Raw genomic sequence first — 15,270 nt, 5'->3', positions numbered from 1 at the left:
GGAGGACTTTTCACCGGAGAAGATGGTGAGAGGACAAGGGGTGATGGTTTTAAGCTGAGAGGGGGGAGATTGAGGTGAGAGATTAGGAAGAAATTCTTCACTCTCAGGTGGTGAGGAACTGGGATGGGTTGCCCAGGGAGGTTGTTGATGCCCCAGCCCTGGAGGCTTTTAAGGCCAGGTTGGAGGAGGTTTTGTGCAGCCTGGGCTGGTGGGAGGGGTCCCTGCTCATGGCAGGGGGGCTGGAACCTGATGGTCTTTAAGGTCCCTTCCAACCTTGATGATTCTATGAAATGACATTTGAGCCCGTGAGATGTTCCTGGAGCCCTCACACAGCTTCTGTTTCTCCCAGAACCCTGAAGGAAGGCTTGGAAGGGCATAAGCTGGACACAGAGACCTTGGTGAATGTCCTCTTTGCTGAGCTGAAGGCCTACAAGACTGTCCAAGGTGACACGGGGCAGGAACGCTACAACGTCCTCTGCGACCTGCTGGAGCTGTGCCCAGAGGAGAGTGGTCGCCTGCATGAGAGAGCCATTGGCTTGATGGAGCTGGCCCAGGTCTTGTGCTACCACAGCTACTCCCAGCAGACAGACTGGTGGGTGGACACTGGCACACTGAGATCACCCCTCTGTGTCCCTGAAAGTCCCCAAGGAGCATTCGAGGGTCCTCAGGGGCAGTTTTAAGGATCTGGAGTGTTATTGTTCTGGCTGTTTGCTCTGTTTGGAGTCCTGAGATGTACCTGTGCCTCCCCTTAAAATGCTCCAGGGGTTTTGGGGACCAAAGGCTGTTTCTGATCCCTCTCTCTGGCAGCTCCTCCCTGGACTCAATCCATGAAGCCTTGAGGCTGCTGGAGCTGGTGCCCAGGAGTGCCCAGAACCAGGACCAGCTCCTTGATGACCAGGCACAGGCTCTGCTCTGGCTCTACATCTGCACCCTGGAGTCCAAGCTGGAGAAGGTGGGCGGGGGGGGTGGGCAGAGCAGGGCTGTGGGACACTGAAAGGTCCAAATCTGGGAACACCACAGGGCTCTGTGCTTGTCAGGTGCCCTCAGCCTTGTTGGCAGTGCTCAGCTCTTCACTGGGGCCACCAAAGGACACCTAAACCCCACTGGAAACCCTGGGGTGTCTCAAGGTGCATTCTCCCCCACTGCAGAGCATAGAGAGAGACCAGAGAGCCAAAGCTCAGGGGCTGAAGAAACTGGAAGAGTTTGAGCCCAATGACCTCAACCACGAGGACAGGCTGCTGGAGGACCCGTTCCTGTACGATGGAGTCCACTTCAGCCTGGCAGCAGAGAGTGGTGAGGATGCTGGCGGGTTTGGCCCTTTAAGAAGAGGCTTTTTAGGAGGGCCTGGGTTTGGGTCAGGGTGTCTCAGACCCACGCTGTGCTCTCAGCTCTGCACCAAAGCCTGGATGATGCCTTCACCTTGTGGAAGCAGCTCCTGGGGACGCGGCGTGTCCCGGCCGTGCGCAGCCCTGAGCAGACCGCGGCCTCCCTGCGCCTCCTGGCAGCTCTCTACAAGCTGATGGCCAAGGTGATGCTGTTGGGGAGGGGGCTGGTGGCACAGCAGCCTCCCTTGGCACACAGTCCCTCTCAGGTGGCCTCTGAGTGTAACTGGGGGGTGGTTTCCTGTCCCCAGCCCTTGCAAGCCATGGAGACCTACCTCCTGGTCAGAGACCTGTGCCGTGCGCTCGGGGACAGCCTGGGCATGGCCAGTGCCCTGGGCCAGGTCACCAGGCTGCTCTTCCAGCTGGAGTGTCCCAACTATGCCCAGGTAAGTCTGGCAGGGAGGGAAGGGGCTGCAGGGCTTGCTCAGCCCTTCCCTGAGGCTGCAGCCTTGATGGTGACATGTTTGTTTCCAGCTCTTCCTGGAGGAGATGGAGTCCTGTCTGCAGAAGGCTGATGGCAGTGACAGCTCCTACCTGCTGCAGCAGCAAACCTGCCTCCTGCTCCGCAGCCAGCTCTGCTGCACCAACCACCAGGTGAGGCTCCTAAAAACCCTCTTCTAACTCAGAAGTGGTGTCAGAGGGTGAGAGGAGGCTGCAGCAGCTCTGTCTGTCATTAGCTCTCACGAGGAACCTTGAGCATGGGGACGCTCTGAACCACAAATGGTGACTCTTTCTTGCTCTGCAGCTTGAAGAGGGGCTCACCCTGTTGCTGCAAGTGCTCCAGAACCTTCCTCATCAAAAAACCACAAAGGTCTGGTACCTGCTGCGAGCCCATGTCCTTCAGCTGGTGACTGTCTACCTGAGCCTCCCCCCTGCCTGCCTCTCCCTGGAGCTTCGGCAGCAGCTCTTTGCCCAAGGTGAGTTGCTGGGATGGTTAAAACCCTCCTGAGGTGCACCAGCCTGGCAGGGGTCATGGATGAAACAGTCATGGAATGGTTTGGGTTGGAAGGGATCTGAAAGACCGTTTAGTTCCAACCTCCCTGCATGGGCAGGGACACCTCCCACCAGCCCAGGTTGCTCCAAGCCCCATCCAACCTGCCCTTCAACACTGCCAGGGATGGGGCAGCCACAGCTTCCCTGGGCAACCTGTTCCAGCATCTCACCACCCTCACAGGAAGGAACTTTTTCCTAATGTCCAACCTGAATCTCCCCTCTTTAAGCTTCAGACCATTGCCCCTTGTCCTCTCACTACACACGTGTAAAAAGCCCCACCCCAGCTTTCTTGTAGGTCCCCTTCAGATACTGGGAAGTTGCTCTGAGGTCACCATGGAGTCTTCTCCAGGCTGAAGTGTTCTTTTCAAATGAGATTTGCCCTGCAAATGTTTGACTTCTGGGTTTCTCCAGCCTGTGTGGGGTGATGAGAGGGAATTTGCTCCGTGCTGGGAAGGGTGTTGGTGGGTGCTGATCCCCACAACTGCCCTCACACAGGGTGGCAGATGCCTGAGATGGCTCTCAGTGAAGCCCAGAAGCTTTTCCGCAGCATCATCCTCCTGCTGATGGGCAGTGACGTGCTGGGCTGCCGGGCAGGGGTGTCTGATGTCCAGTTTGTGGATTGTGGTGAGCTGGTGGGGACCAGAACCCCCTGGGATCCCCCCTGCCCCTCTGGAAAGTGTCAGGCTCTTTGCCTGCTACTCTGGGAAGAGCAGCTTGGGTCACCTTCTTGTCCTGCCTCACAGGGGACAACCTGCTGCTGAAGTGGCAAGTGCTGGCAGACATGCTGGGCTGCTTGGAGCACCTGGTGGCTCTCCTCAGCAGGTTGGAGATGGTGTCTAAGGCTAAAGCCTTCTGCTTGGAGGCCATCAGGCTGGCCCAGAAACTGCAAAGCACCCGTTGGTGAGTTGTCCATGCAACTGGGGAACAGCCTGGCCCTGAACTTGGGGGATGCTTGATCAGGGATGAGCTGCCTTGTAGCCACAGGGGACATCAGGTGTTCCTGTCCCTTGGAGGGGACTGGTCCTGGCTGGGAGGGTTTGGCACCTTCTCAGCTTGGTCTGGGGCAAGCAGCTGCCCTGAGGGGTGTTAACCCATGAATCCAGCTCACCAGGTTGGGTGTGAGTTTGTTCCTTCTGGGGATGGAGTAGGGGCTGTGGTTGGGGTGGCTCTGAGGGCTGCCTTTCCATCTGCCCCCCAGGTTGGCTTCCTTCCTGGTGCTGAAGGCCCAGCTAGAGCTGCAGCAGAGTGAGCTGGAGCTGAGTAACTTCAGCCTGGAGCATGTTCTCTTTCTCCTGGAGTCCAGCACTGGTGGGTTCCTGCTCTGGACTTGAAGGGGAATGGGGGGCTGAGGTGACCCCCAAGGCCAGGAAGTGCCAGGGGTGACTCTTTGTGAGCTGGAACAAAACATCTGCCTTGTGCAGGTGCTGCTGGAGCAGCCAATCCCCTGTCCCTCCCAGGAGGGTACAGAGGTGGGGGGTGATTCTGAGCCATGTCTGGGCTCATCAAGTGACTCCTCCAGCAGCCAAAGGCTTCGCTGGGGGAAGCAGAAGTGTTGGATCCAGCCCCTCACACCCTTCCTCAGGCTGGTTGTGGTGGGAGCTGGGGGAGGAGGCCAAAATAACCCTCCCCTCCACCCACAGAGCTTAAAGACAGCAAGAAGCAGAAGGACCAGACGAAGATCCTGCCCAGGAAGGGCAAACTCGAGGGCAAGAAGCCACGGACCCCCATCTCTGAGCCCCCTGGGGAAGAGGAGTGTTTCCTGAAGGGCCCGGTGCTGGAGCTGGTGGCCCCGGTGAGCAGGCTGGAGAAGGCAGACGCGCTCACCGCCTCGCCGGAGCTGAAGCCCAAGAGGAGGAAGAGGCTGGCCTTCCTCACCCACCCAGCCTCCTGCCCCTGCTGCCTCTGCTCCGACCTGGCCCTCTCTGCTCTCTGCCTGCGCTGGCTCCTCTGCTGTGCCCAGGCTGAGCTGGCCGTGGGCAGCGTGGCCGGGGGGCTGGCTCTGCTGCGGGCGCTGCGGCCGCGCTGCGCTGCCCTGACCGCCCGCTCTGCCGCCGCGCTGCGGGACGGGCTGGGGGGCAGCCTGCAGCCCCCTGCCCTGCAGCCCCCTGCCCTGCAGCCCCCTGCCCTGGAGATGCTGGACGAGCTGGTGGCCTCTGCCTACGCTGCGTTGGCCGTTCAGAGCCTGGCTAGTCCCCAGCTGGCGGAGGAGCTGCAGGAGGACCTGGAGATGGGGTTGACCTTCCTGGCGTCCTGCAGACCCCACCTGCCCAGCTGGGGGGTCTCCAGGGCCAGCCTGCTGCTTGCCAAAGCCACGGCTGCCATTTACCACGTGGCCTCCAAGCACGGCAGCTCTGTGGATGGTGTCTTTGCTGCTTCTTGGACCTGGCAGCTGTCCACGCTGGCTTCAGCAGAGCCTGAGGAGGTGGCTGTGCCCCAGACCCTCACGACTGGCAAAGCTCGACCCCAAAGGCGCAAGAACACCCCGGCGATGGCCCCTGCTGGGCCCAAGCCCAGAGTGAAGAGGAACCAGAGAGCGAAGCCTGTGGCTGTGCCAAGCAGTGATGATGTCTTTGCTGTGGGTGGCTCAGACAGCGAGGTGCCCCCCATCGTCATCCGCCCAGTGACAGTGCCCTGCACCCCTCGCCAGAAAGCCCATCCTGCCCAGCCACGTGCAGCTGCTGCTGCCAGGACTCCCTTCACCATCTTCAATGAATCCTCCCCACCAGCTGGCAGGGCCCGGCTCCCACGGGCACCCAAAGTCTTGGGGAGGGTCAAGTCCCGCCTGCAGGTGAGTGGGGAGGGGGCTGAGAGGGGCAGCTCCCCTGCCTGGCACCAACCCTGGCACCCCACCTGTCCCTCTGCTTCAGGTGACCTTCAGTGATGACAGTGACCTGGAGGATCTCAAAGCAGGGCTGACCCCCAGAGCTACCCGCAAGAAATCCTGTGCCCAGAAAGTTCTGCCCCCCAAATCCTCCGGGTTGAGGGGGCAGGGCAGCAGTGCCCACCCCCGCAGAGTCCCCCGAGCTGGGGCTGCAGGGGAGAGAAGGGAGCGAGCGACCCGCAGGGCGGTCGGCCGGAGAGAGGAGGAGGAGCGGGAGCTTCTGAGGGCTGTGGAGGAAGAGCATGAGACGAGCTGCAAGGTCTTGTGGGCCTCCAAGGAAGAGGAGGGGGCTCCAGGTGAGCTGGGCTACTCCAGGGATCAGGAGGGGGGGGTTTTGCCTTCATGCACCCCCAAGCAGTTGCGTAGGTCTGTCCCTGCTGCTGCCACCAGTCCGAGGGACCAGGTGCCTCTGTCCCCACAGGCAGGAGACACCTGCCTTGGCACAGGCAGGAGGGCATGGACGGGGAGCAGGAGGTCCTGAGGCAAGAAGCCAGTGAGGACATCATGGCAGCACAGTGGCTGGGCAGGGGGCACCCCCTGCACCCCGAGGGGACCGTCTCCTCAGCCCTGCCCAAGGCTGGTGGTGAGAACCTGGGTGGGTTTGTTCTGGCAGAGCTGGTAACAGATCCAAGACCTCCCTGTCTTGATCTTGACCCACAGGGAGGATTTTGTCCTATTTCCTGGGGAGGGGGACTGGGTGGGCACCAGGCTGTTGGCCAAGAGTAGCATGGGGCTGCTCCATGAGCCTCCAGTGCGTGGGATGCTGGTCTTGGACTGGGAGCTGGTGGCTGCGCTGGGGATGCTGTGTCTGTCCCCTCTGCTCCACCTCCCCTGAGGCCTCTGGGCTGATTCTGCCCTGGGCTTGGGCTGTTTTGTCCCTTCCAGATGTCTCCTCACTGGACACAGTCCTTGAGCTTCTGAAAGATGCTTTCAACTGCATCAGCTACTGCCCTCCCAGTGTGCTCTACAGCCAGCTCTGCCAGCTCCTGGCTCTAGCCACAGGGAACCAGGACCCCCTTTCCACTGCCTACCTGCTCTCTGAGTCAGTCTCCATCACCACTCGCCATCAGCTGCTCAGCATCCTCCACAGGAAGATTCAGTGAGTTCCCTGCTCTCCCCTCCTCCCTGCAGCCTCCCAGAAGGGGTTCACTCCCCACCACCAGTGCCCCAGCAAAGGTGATTTTTGGAGTGGTTATTTCTCCCCTGACCGACTTTGCTTCTGCAGCAAAGAGAAGAAGTCAGCAGGGGATGTGGCCGAGCAGCTCCAGGGGCTGTCCCTGCAGGAGGGGTGTCTGGAAAAACGCTGCCACCACCTCAGGGAGCTCCAGAAACTCTTCACCTTCAGCCCCACAGCACTGGGCTCCGGGGAGCGGGACGGGTTCCAGGCACAGCTGGAGCAGATCCCCAGCGGTAAGGGCTGGTGTGAGCAGAGGGACTGGGCAGCTCAGCACCCCGAGGGTGCCCTGGGGGCTGTCCTTAAGGTCTGGGTGTTGCTTGCAGGGGTGGCTGTGTGTGTGTTGACCCTCTGCAGCATGCAGCCTGGCTGCGTGGGGGACACTCTGCTGCTGACACGGCTGGAGAAGGGCGCTGCTCCCCTCACCCTCCGCATCCCCACTGCTCCCAACACGGTGAGTGTGGGCAGGGCTGGGAGTGGGGCAGCCCAGCTGCTCCTGGGGCTCCAGTGACAGCTCCTTTCCTCCTCCAGACCCCCCTGCACTTGCTGCTGAGGGACTTTGACACCATCCAGAAGGAGCAGAAGGAAGCCAACAGCTGCACGGAGAAGGAGAGCTGGTGGCTGCGCCGCTTCGAGCTGGATGGCAAGATGAAGGTGGGGGGGAAACCCCCCCTGTGCTCTGATGTGGGGGGTGTTTTGGAGAGAACTGGGGCGTCTGGACCCTCTGCTGACTCTGACCCTCTTGCAGAGCCTCATCGAGACCCTGGAGATGCAGGTGCTGGGCTGCTGGAGGGGTGCCCTGATCCCCACCAGCCCCGACCCTGCTCTGGCCGAGGAAGCCGCCCGCCTGCACGCCCAGCTCCGCTGCTGCGGCTGGAGGGACGCAGACCCCAGCCTGCTCAAGGTGCCTGGGCTGTGAGAGGCTTCTGGGGGGCTGAGCCCCTGCTTTGCCTCTGCTCACCCCTTCCTCCTCCCCCCCAGGTGGTGCTGAACGCTGCTGCCCTCCTCACCCCCCATGATGTCCAAGCCTTGGCCTTCGGTCTCTGCCCCGCGCGGCCCCGCCAGGCCCAGCTCCTCTTGCAGGAGCTGCTGGAGAAGCACAGACCCTGCACCAAGCAGCCCCCTGGCTCTCTTGTCCTGGTGCTGGATAAGGTGAGCCCTCTGCTTCTGCCTCACCTCCTGCCCCTGCTGCCTCCCTCCCGCTCACACCCTCCTCCTCTTCCTCCCAGCACCTGCAGAAGCTGCCCTGGGAGAGCATGACCTGCCTGAAGGCTGTGCCTGTGACCAGGCTCCCTTCCCTGCGCTTCCTGCTCAGCTACTCCCTGGCACAGAAGGTGAGATGATGGGGGGGGGAACCCCTCATCTCCCAGCCCCAGGTGTTGGGGGACCCTCCTTAAACCTGGTGCTGGGCTGGCTCCCACTTCTGCCCACCCTCTCCAGCAGCAGCCCCGGTCTGTGCTGAGCCGTGGTGTGGACCCCAGCAGCATCTTCTATGTCCTCAACCCACACAGCAACCTCCTGGGCACAGAGAAGCGGTTTCGGGAATGGTTTGAGAGGTGGGTGGACATCTTTGGGAGGTCGGAGTGTGTGTGTGTGGGGGTGGTCTGTGCCCCCCAGCCCTGCTTACTGCCTCTCCTGCAGGGAGCCTGGCTGGAAAGGGGTGACAGGAGCCGTCCCCAGCCCCCTGCAGATTCAGGCAGCCCTCCAGGAGCATGATCTCTACATGTGAGCATCACCAGGGCTGCTTGGGGACAGCCTGGCTGGGGGTACCCAGGGGGAGGGTCACCCCAGGGGCAGCTTCTCCCCCCAGTTAGATGGGCCCTGGGTGCTGGTTTTTCCTCCAGTTAGAGGGGCCCTGGGTGCTGGTTTCTCCCCCCAGTTAGAGGGGCCCTGGGTGCTGGTTTCTCCCCCCAGTTAGATGGGCCCTGGGTGCTGGTTTTTCCTCCAGTTAGATGGGCCCTGGGTGCTGGTTTCTGCCCCCAGTTAGATGGGACATGGTGCTGGTTTCTGCCCCCAGTTAGATGGGCCTTGGTGCTGGTTTCTCCCCAGTTAGATGGGCCCTGGGTGCTGGTTTCTCTCCCCAGTTAGAGGGGCCCTGGGTGCTGGTTTCTCTCCCCCCAGTTAGAGGGGCCCTGGGTGCTGGTTTCTCTCCCCAGTTAGAGGGGCCCTGGGTGCTGGTTTCTCTCCCCAGTTAGAGGGGCCCTGGGTGCTGGTTTCTGCCCCCAGTTAGATGGGACATGGTGCTGGTTTCTGCCCCCAGTTAGATGGGCCTTGGTGCTGGTTTCTGCCCCCAGTTAGATGGGCCTTGGTGCTGGTTTCTCCCCCCAGTTAGAGGGGCCTTGGTGCTGGTTTCTCCCCCCAGTTAGAGGGGCCCTGGGTGCTGGTTTCTCCCCCCAGTTAGAGGGGCCCTGGGTGCTGGTTTCTCCCCCCAGTTAGAGGGGCCCTGGGTGCTGGTTTCTCCCCCCAGTTAGAGGGGCCCTGGGTGCTGGTTTCTCCCCCCAGTTAGATGGGCCCTGGGTGCTGGTTTCTCCCCCCAGTTAGAGGGGCCCTGGGTGCTGGTTTCTCCCCCCAGTTAGAGGGGCCCTGGGTGCTGGTTTCTCCCCCCAGTTAGAGGGGCCCTGGGTGCTGGTTTCTCCCCCCAGTTAGAGGGGCCCTGGGTGCTGGTTTCTCCCCCCAGTTAGATGGGCCCTGGGTGCTGGTTTTTTCTTCCAGTTAGCTGGGACATGGTGCTGTTTTTTCCCCCCAGTTAGATGGGCCCTGGGTGCTGGTTTTTCCCCCCAGTTAGAGGGGTCCTGGTGCTGTTTTTCCCCCCCAGTTAGAGGGGTCCTGGTGCTGGTTTCTCCCCCCAGTTAGAGGGGCCCTGGGTGCTGGTTTCTCCCCCCAATTAGATGGGACATGGTGCTGGTTTCTCCCCCCAGTTAGAGGGGCCCTGGGTGCTGGTTTCTCCCCCCAGTTAGAGGGGCCCTGGGTGCTGGTTTTTCCCCCCAGTTAGAGGGGCCCTGGGTGCTGGTTTTTCCCCCCAGTTAGAGGGGCCCTGGGTGCTGGTTTCTCCCCCCAGTTAGAGGGGCCCTGGGTGCTGGTTTCTCCCCCCAGTTAGAGGGGCCCTGGGTGCTGGTTTCTCCCCCCAGTTAGAGGGGCCCTGGTGCTGGTTTCTCCCCACAGCTACATGGGCCACGGTGCTGGTGCCCGGTTCCTGGACGGCCAGACCCTGTCCCGCCTGGACTGCCGCGCGGTCGCCCTGCTCTTCGGCTGCAGCAGCGCGGCCCTGGCCCTGCGGGGCGGCCTGGAGGGCTCCGGCATCATCCTCAGCTACATCCTGGCCGGCTGGTGAGCCCGGGGCTGGGCAGGGGGCTGTCGCTGGGGTGGGAGCAGGGCTGACAGCTGCCTGCCTTCCAGCCCCTTGGTGCTGGGGAACCTGTGGGACGTGACGGACCGCGACATCGACCGCTACGCGCAGGCGCTGCTGGAGGGCTGGCTGCAGGGGGGCTCGGCTGCCCCCCTCCTCTCCTCTGTCGCCCAGGCCCGCCAAGCCCCCAGACTCAAATATCTCATCGGGGCAGCCCCCGTGGCCTACGGGCTGCCTGTCTGTCTGCAGTGAGGTTTGGGGGGCCTGGAGGGTCCCTGACCCCCCCGCAGAGCAGCAGTGGGGCCTCAGCCGGGCTCTGCTGGAGTGTAATTTATTTTAATGAATGTTTTTATCTGTGTTGTGACAATAAAGCTGCTGCCTTTGCACCTGTCCTTCCCCACTCTCTTCTGTCCCCCTTGCTGCTGGGGGTCACCCACCTCTTCCCCCCTTCTTCCTGCTCCCTCTCACCCTTCTGTTTTGGAATGGGGGGCTCTGGAAGTGCCAGGGGAGGGCAGGGGGTGCTGCCTGCTCGGGGGTGGGCTCTGTCCTCTGTTTCTAGGTGGGGGGGGGGGGCACCTTTTTTTCTCTGGGTGCTCCTTGGGGCCCTGAGGAGAAACACCCCTCAACCCTTTGGGGTCTCTGCCCCTCCCACCCCCCACACTATTCCTGGGGTCTCTGCCCCCCCCTTTCTGAGGTCACAGCCCCCCCCCTTTCTGAGGTCATAGCCCCCCCCCTTTCTGAGGTCATTGCCCCCCCCCATCTCTGGGGTCTCTGCCCCCCTATTTCTGAGGTCACAGCCCTTCCCCCCCCCTCCCCCCCCCATCTGAAGTCACTATGACCCCATTCTTGGGGTCATAGCCCCCCCCCCCCTTTCTGAGGTCACTTTCCCCATGTCTGGGGTCTCTGCCCCCATTCCTGGGGTCACAGCCCCCCCCTTTCTGAGGTCACAGCTCCCCCCATCTGAGGTCACTGCCCCCCCCTCTTTCTGAGGTCACTGCCCCCCCATGTCTGGGGTCTCTGCCGCCTATTTCTGAGGTCATGGCCCCCCCATCTGAGGTCACTACTACCCCATTCCCGGGGTCCCTGCCCCCCCATCTCTGGGTCACCCCCCATCACCGCGGGGGGCGCTGCCCGTTGGGGTGTCCCCCCGGTCCTCCCGGCCGCCAGGGGGCGCTGCGCGGCGGAGCGGCGAGAGGGGCGGGCGCGGGCAGAGCGGCGCGGGGCGGCCAAGATGGCGGCGCGGGCGGAGGAGCTGTCGCTGCCGCAGCTGGAGCTGCTCAAGGGGCAGCTCGACCAGGTGCGGCCGGGCCTGGGGGGGCGTGTGGGGGCAGGACGGCCGGTGTGCGGCTGGGGGGGAGGGGGCTGTGGCGACTGGAAGGGATGTGCTGGGCCAGACTGGGATGGGGGGGCTGAGGCAGAATGTGTGGGGCCAGGCGGGGATGGGGGGATGTGCTGGGCGAGGGAGTGAGGGTTGTGAGGCAGGACTAGGCTGGGGAGAAGTGTGCTGGGCCAGACTGGGATGGAGGAGGAGTGTACTGGGCCAGACTGGGATGGGGGGAATGTACTGGGCCAGACTGGGATGGAGGAGGAATGTACTGGGCCAGACTGGGATGGGGGGAATGTACTGGGCCAGACTGGGATGGAGGAGGAATGTACTGGGCCAGACTGGTCAGTGGAGGAGGAGTGTATTGGGCCAGACTGGGATGGAGGGAATGTACTGGGCCAGATTGGGATGGAGGAGGAGTGTACTGGGCCAGACTGGGATGGGGGGAATGTACTGGGCCAGACTGGGATGGAGGGGGAATGTACTGGGCCAGACTGGGATGGAGGAGGAGTGTACTGGGCCAGACTGGGATGGAGGAGGAATGTACTGGGCCAGACTGAGATGGGGGGAATGTACTGGGCCAGACTGGGATGGAGGGAATGTACTGGGCCAGACTGGTCAGTGGAGGCTGGAGGGGCCAGTCTGGTCTGGGGTGGGGGCACTGGCTGCAGATGGGCTGGGCCAGCCTGGACTGGTGGGACTGGGGGAGCTGGACTGGACCAACCCCCGCCCTGGGGAACAGTGGGGTAGAAACTGGGCAGCTGGACTGGGGGGAGTGAAGGGGCTGGAGCTGAGGGGGGGGTGCCCTGGCCCCATCACGGGTGTGACCCTGGCTCGGGGACACCCCTGGGCTCTGGGGCAGGTGTGAGGCTGCAGCCCCCCCGAGGTGCCTCCTGGGGCTCCAGGACTCGCTCCTTGGGGCCATTCCTGGCTCCATCCTGCCCCCCCAGCCCCCAGAGCCCCCTCCCCTCAGCCAGGCCCTGCCCCCCCAGCCCCCAGAGCCCCCTCCCCTCAGCCAGGCCCTGCCCCCCCAGCCCCCAGAGCCCCCTCCCCTCAGCCAGGCCCTGCTCCCCTGCAGGAGCTGGAGTTCCTCTCGTCCTCCATCGCGCAGCTCAAGGTGGTGCAGACCAAGTACGTGGAAGCCAAGGACTGTCTCAACGTGCTCAACAAGAGCAACGAAGGTGAGTGGGATCCCCCCCATCTCAGCGAGGGCTGGGGGGCCCTGCCAAGCCCCCTGAGGCAGGTACCCCCCTCCCTGGCCTTGCCAGCCCTGGCTGCTCCCCAGAATTGCTCCTGCCCCCCGCAAACTGCTCCTTTCCCCCAGAAAAACCCTGCTCCTTTTCCCCCCCAAACTGCTCCTTCCCCCCCATGGGTGAGTTGTACCCCCCCAGGAGGGGCCCAGATGTTCCCCCCCTGCCCAGATGTTGAGCTGCAGCCCCTTCATCCTCCTCCTTTCCCACAGGGAAGGACCTGCTGGTTCCTCTCACCAGCTCCGTATCCTTTCCTGCCCCTGGAACCCCCCCCAGTTCCCTCCCCCCGGGGCTGTTTGTGCCCCCCCGGCCCCCCCCCCCTCCCGGGGCGCTGCCGGGCTCCGGCCCCCCTGGGATCCAGCCGCAGCTTCCCAGCTGGAGCCTCTGGAGCCACCAAGTGTCCCACGTTCCCTGACACCCCTCCCAGATGTACGTCCCTGGGAAGCTCTCGGACGTTGAGCGTGTCCTGATCGACATCGGAACCGGCTACTACGTGGAGAAGGTGCCAGGGGGACACGTGGGGACAGTGCTGGGCTGGGGGGCTCCCTGCCTTCCCTGGGGACCTCTGGGGGGTGGCAGGAGGGGGTGGCACTTCCCATCTTGGCTTTGTCAGGAGATGAGCCGGGGGTGTGGGGAGGGGACAGGCTGGAGGGCAGGGATCCATCCCGAGGGAGCTGGGCAGGTGGAGAGGTGGGGCTGTGCCAGCCTGGTGGGGTTCACCAAGGGCAAGGTCCTGCCCCTGGGTGGGGGTGACCCCGAGGACAAGCAGAGGTTGGGGGGAGAAGGGCTGGAGAGCAGCCCTGAGGAGAAGGAGCTGGGGTGAGGGTGGAGGAGAAGGAGCTGGGGTGAGGGTGGAGGAGAAGGAGCTGGGGGTGAGGGTGCAGGAGAAGGAGCTGGGGTGAGGGTGGAGGAGAAGGAGCTGGGGTGAGGGTGCAGGAGAAGGAGCTGGGGTGAGGGTGCAGGAGAAGGAGCTGGGGTGAGGGTGCAGGAGAAGCTCCACATGGGCTGGCACCGTGCGCTGGAGCCCAGAAACCCCCCGTGTCCTGGGCTGTGTCAGCAGGAGTGTGACCAGCAGGGCCAGGGAGGGGATTGTCCCCTCTGCTCTGCTCTGCTGGGACCCCCTGGAGAACTGGGGCCAGTTCTGGAGCCCCCAGCACAGGGAGGACACGGAGCTGTTGGAGAGAGGCCAGAGGAGGTCCCGGAGATGCTGGGAGGGCTGGAGCAGCTCTGCTCTGGAGCCAGGCTGGGAGAGTTGGGGTGTCCAGCCTGGAGAGGAGAAGGCTCCAGGGAGACCTTGGAGCAGCTTCCAGTGGCTGAAGGGGCTCCAGGAAAGCTGGGGAGGGGCTTGGGCCAAGGGCAGGAGGGATGGGCCCAGGGGGAAGGGCTTGGAACTGGCAGTGGGGAGATGGAGGTTGGAGATGAGGAGGAACTTGTTGGCTGGGAGGGTGGGGAGAGCCTGGGCCAGGGCAGCTGTGGCTGCCCCATCCCTGGGGGTGTTGAAGGGCAGGTTGGATGGGGCTTGGAGCAGCCTGGGCTGGTGGGAGGTGGCCCTGCCCGTGCAGGGGGTTGGATCCAGATGGTCTTGAAGGTCCCTCCAACCCAAACCTGATGGTTCTCTGAGCAGGAACCTGTTGCTGTGAGGGTGGCAGAGCCCTGGGCCAGGCTGCCCAGAGAGGTGGTGGATTCTCCTTCTCTGGAGCCATCCCAGCCCCACCTGGATCCTGGGGGAGCTGCTGGAGGTGACCCTGCTGTGCTGGGGGTGGCACTGGGGGGTCTCCAGAGCTCCCTCCCAACCCCACCACCCTGTGACTCCTTTCCCAACCCCCCTAAACTCCCCCCCCTCCCCCCTTTTCCCTTCTCCCAGGGCACAGACGACGCCCGAGACTTTTTCAAGCGGAAAATCGACTTCCTGACCAAGCAGATGGAGAAGATCCAGCCGGCGCTGCAGGAGAAACACGCCATGAAGCAGGGTGGGCACCCCACCCCCTCCCCACTCTTTTTCGGGGGGGGCCCTCCCCTCCCCACCCTGAGCAGCCCTCCTGACCCTCCCACCCCCCTTCTCTTCCCTCCAGCCGTGGTGGAAACGATGAGCCAGAAGATCCAGCAGCTCACGGCCCCGGGAGCCTCTCAAGGTGCCACCACCAAGGCGTAGCCTTCAGCCTCACTCCTTGCCCTCCTCACCATCAGGACAGTAGGGGAGGCTGGAGGGAGCCATGGGATGTGGCACAGCCCCCTCAGCTCAGCTCTCCTCATTCCAGGTCTCTGGTGGCTCTTCCCACCCCAGCAGTGCCCCCCTCCCCAACTTTTTTTGTAGGCAGCCCCTGGCTGCTGTGGGGTGGAATAAACAAGAGACTTCTTGAAGCAGGGGCTGTGCCAGGGCCAGCTCCTTCTTGTGCTTCAATCCCTTCTCGTTGTCTTCCAGCCCCTTCTCCATGTCCTCCAGCCCCTTCTCCTCATGCTCCAACCCCTTCTCCCTTTGGTCCAGCCCCTTCCCCAGCTCCTTATCCTTTCCCTGGACACACTCCAGCCTCTCCATGTCCTTGTCATGAGGGGCCCAAAACTGCCCCCAGGATTCAAAGTGTGGCCTCACCAGTGCTGAGCACCAGGGTATAATCACTTCCCTGCTCCTGCTGGTCACAGTGTTCCTGATGCAGTCCAGAATGCTGGTGGCCTTCTTGGCCACCTGGCCTAGCACTGGCTCATGTTCAGCCCCTGATCACCAACATCCCCAGGTCCTTTTCCTCCAGACACTTTCCAGACACTGCCCCAAACCTTGAGTGTTGCCTGGGGTTGGTGTGACCTGAGGGCAGGACCTGGCTCTCAGCCTGGTGGAACCTCATGCAATTGGCCTTGGCTCATGGATCCAGCCTGGCCAGATCCCTCTGCAGAGCCTCAGCCCATGGTTGGGGCTCCTTATTTC

At 63.1% G+C, this 15,270-nt stretch overlaps 2 protein-coding genes across 3 annotated transcripts in view; both read left to right on the top strand.

Moving 5' to 3' along the window:
• The window catches only part of ESPL1 (extra spindle pole bodies like 1, separase), a 12,019-nt gene extending 1,946 nt beyond the window's left edge, over positions 1–10,073 (top strand). The window contains exons 2-25 of the mRNA XM_051641385.1: positions 350–592; positions 808–952; positions 1,149–1,309; positions 1,360–1,528; positions 1,634–1,768; positions 1,857–1,976; positions 2,128–2,299; positions 2,871–2,999; positions 3,119–3,275; positions 3,574–3,683; positions 4,016–5,163; positions 5,243–5,552; positions 5,678–5,839; positions 6,142–6,355; positions 6,482–6,666; positions 6,757–6,884; positions 6,962–7,084; positions 7,179–7,334; positions 7,412–7,582; positions 7,660–7,764; positions 7,874–7,986; positions 8,072–8,155; positions 9,593–9,757; positions 9,827–10,073. Of these exons, the coding sequence (XP_051497345.1) occupies positions 350–592; positions 808–952; positions 1,149–1,309; positions 1,360–1,528; positions 1,634–1,768; positions 1,857–1,976; positions 2,128–2,299; positions 2,871–2,999; positions 3,119–3,275; positions 3,574–3,683; positions 4,016–5,163; positions 5,243–5,552; positions 5,678–5,839; positions 6,142–6,355; positions 6,482–6,666; positions 6,757–6,884; positions 6,962–7,084; positions 7,179–7,334; positions 7,412–7,582; positions 7,660–7,764; positions 7,874–7,986; positions 8,072–8,155; positions 9,593–9,757; positions 9,827–10,028 (4,807 nt within the window). The 3' untranslated portion in view covers positions 10,029–10,073. The remainder of the gene's footprint in view (positions 1–349; positions 593–807; positions 953–1,148; positions 1,310–1,359; positions 1,529–1,633; positions 1,769–1,856; positions 1,977–2,127; positions 2,300–2,870; positions 3,000–3,118; positions 3,276–3,573; positions 3,684–4,015; positions 5,164–5,242; positions 5,553–5,677; positions 5,840–6,141; positions 6,356–6,481; positions 6,667–6,756; positions 6,885–6,961; positions 7,085–7,178; positions 7,335–7,411; positions 7,583–7,659; positions 7,765–7,873; positions 7,987–8,071; positions 8,156–9,592; positions 9,758–9,826) is intronic.
• Positions 10,074–10,982: 909 nt separating this feature from the next.
• Positions 10,983–14,711, top strand: PFDN5 (prefoldin subunit 5). 2 transcript variants are annotated; one of them, XM_051641435.1, is made up of 6 exons: positions 10,983–11,073; positions 12,212–12,281; positions 12,563–12,594; positions 12,778–12,852; positions 14,215–14,320; positions 14,423–14,711. In XM_051641435.1, the coding sequence occupies exons 1-6, from the start codon at positions 11,008–11,010 to the stop codon at positions 14,500–14,502; spliced, it is 429 nt and encodes a 142-aa protein (XP_051497395.1). In that variant the 5' UTR covers positions 10,983–11,007; the 3' UTR covers positions 14,503–14,711. The 2 variants fall into 2 exon arrangements, with proteins under 2 accessions (XP_051497395.1, XP_051497394.1); XM_051641434.1 differs by having other exon boundaries at positions 12,179–12,281.
• Positions 14,712–15,270: the final 559 nt, after the last annotated feature.

Source organism: Apus apus, chromosome 28 (assembly GCF_020740795.1).
Source record: "Apus apus isolate bApuApu2 chromosome 28, bApuApu2.pri.cur, whole genome shotgun sequence".
Taxonomy (NCBI): domain Eukaryota; kingdom Metazoa; phylum Chordata; class Aves; order Apodiformes; family Apodidae; genus Apus; species Apus apus.
This window is presented reverse-complemented; position numbering and strand designations above follow the sequence as displayed.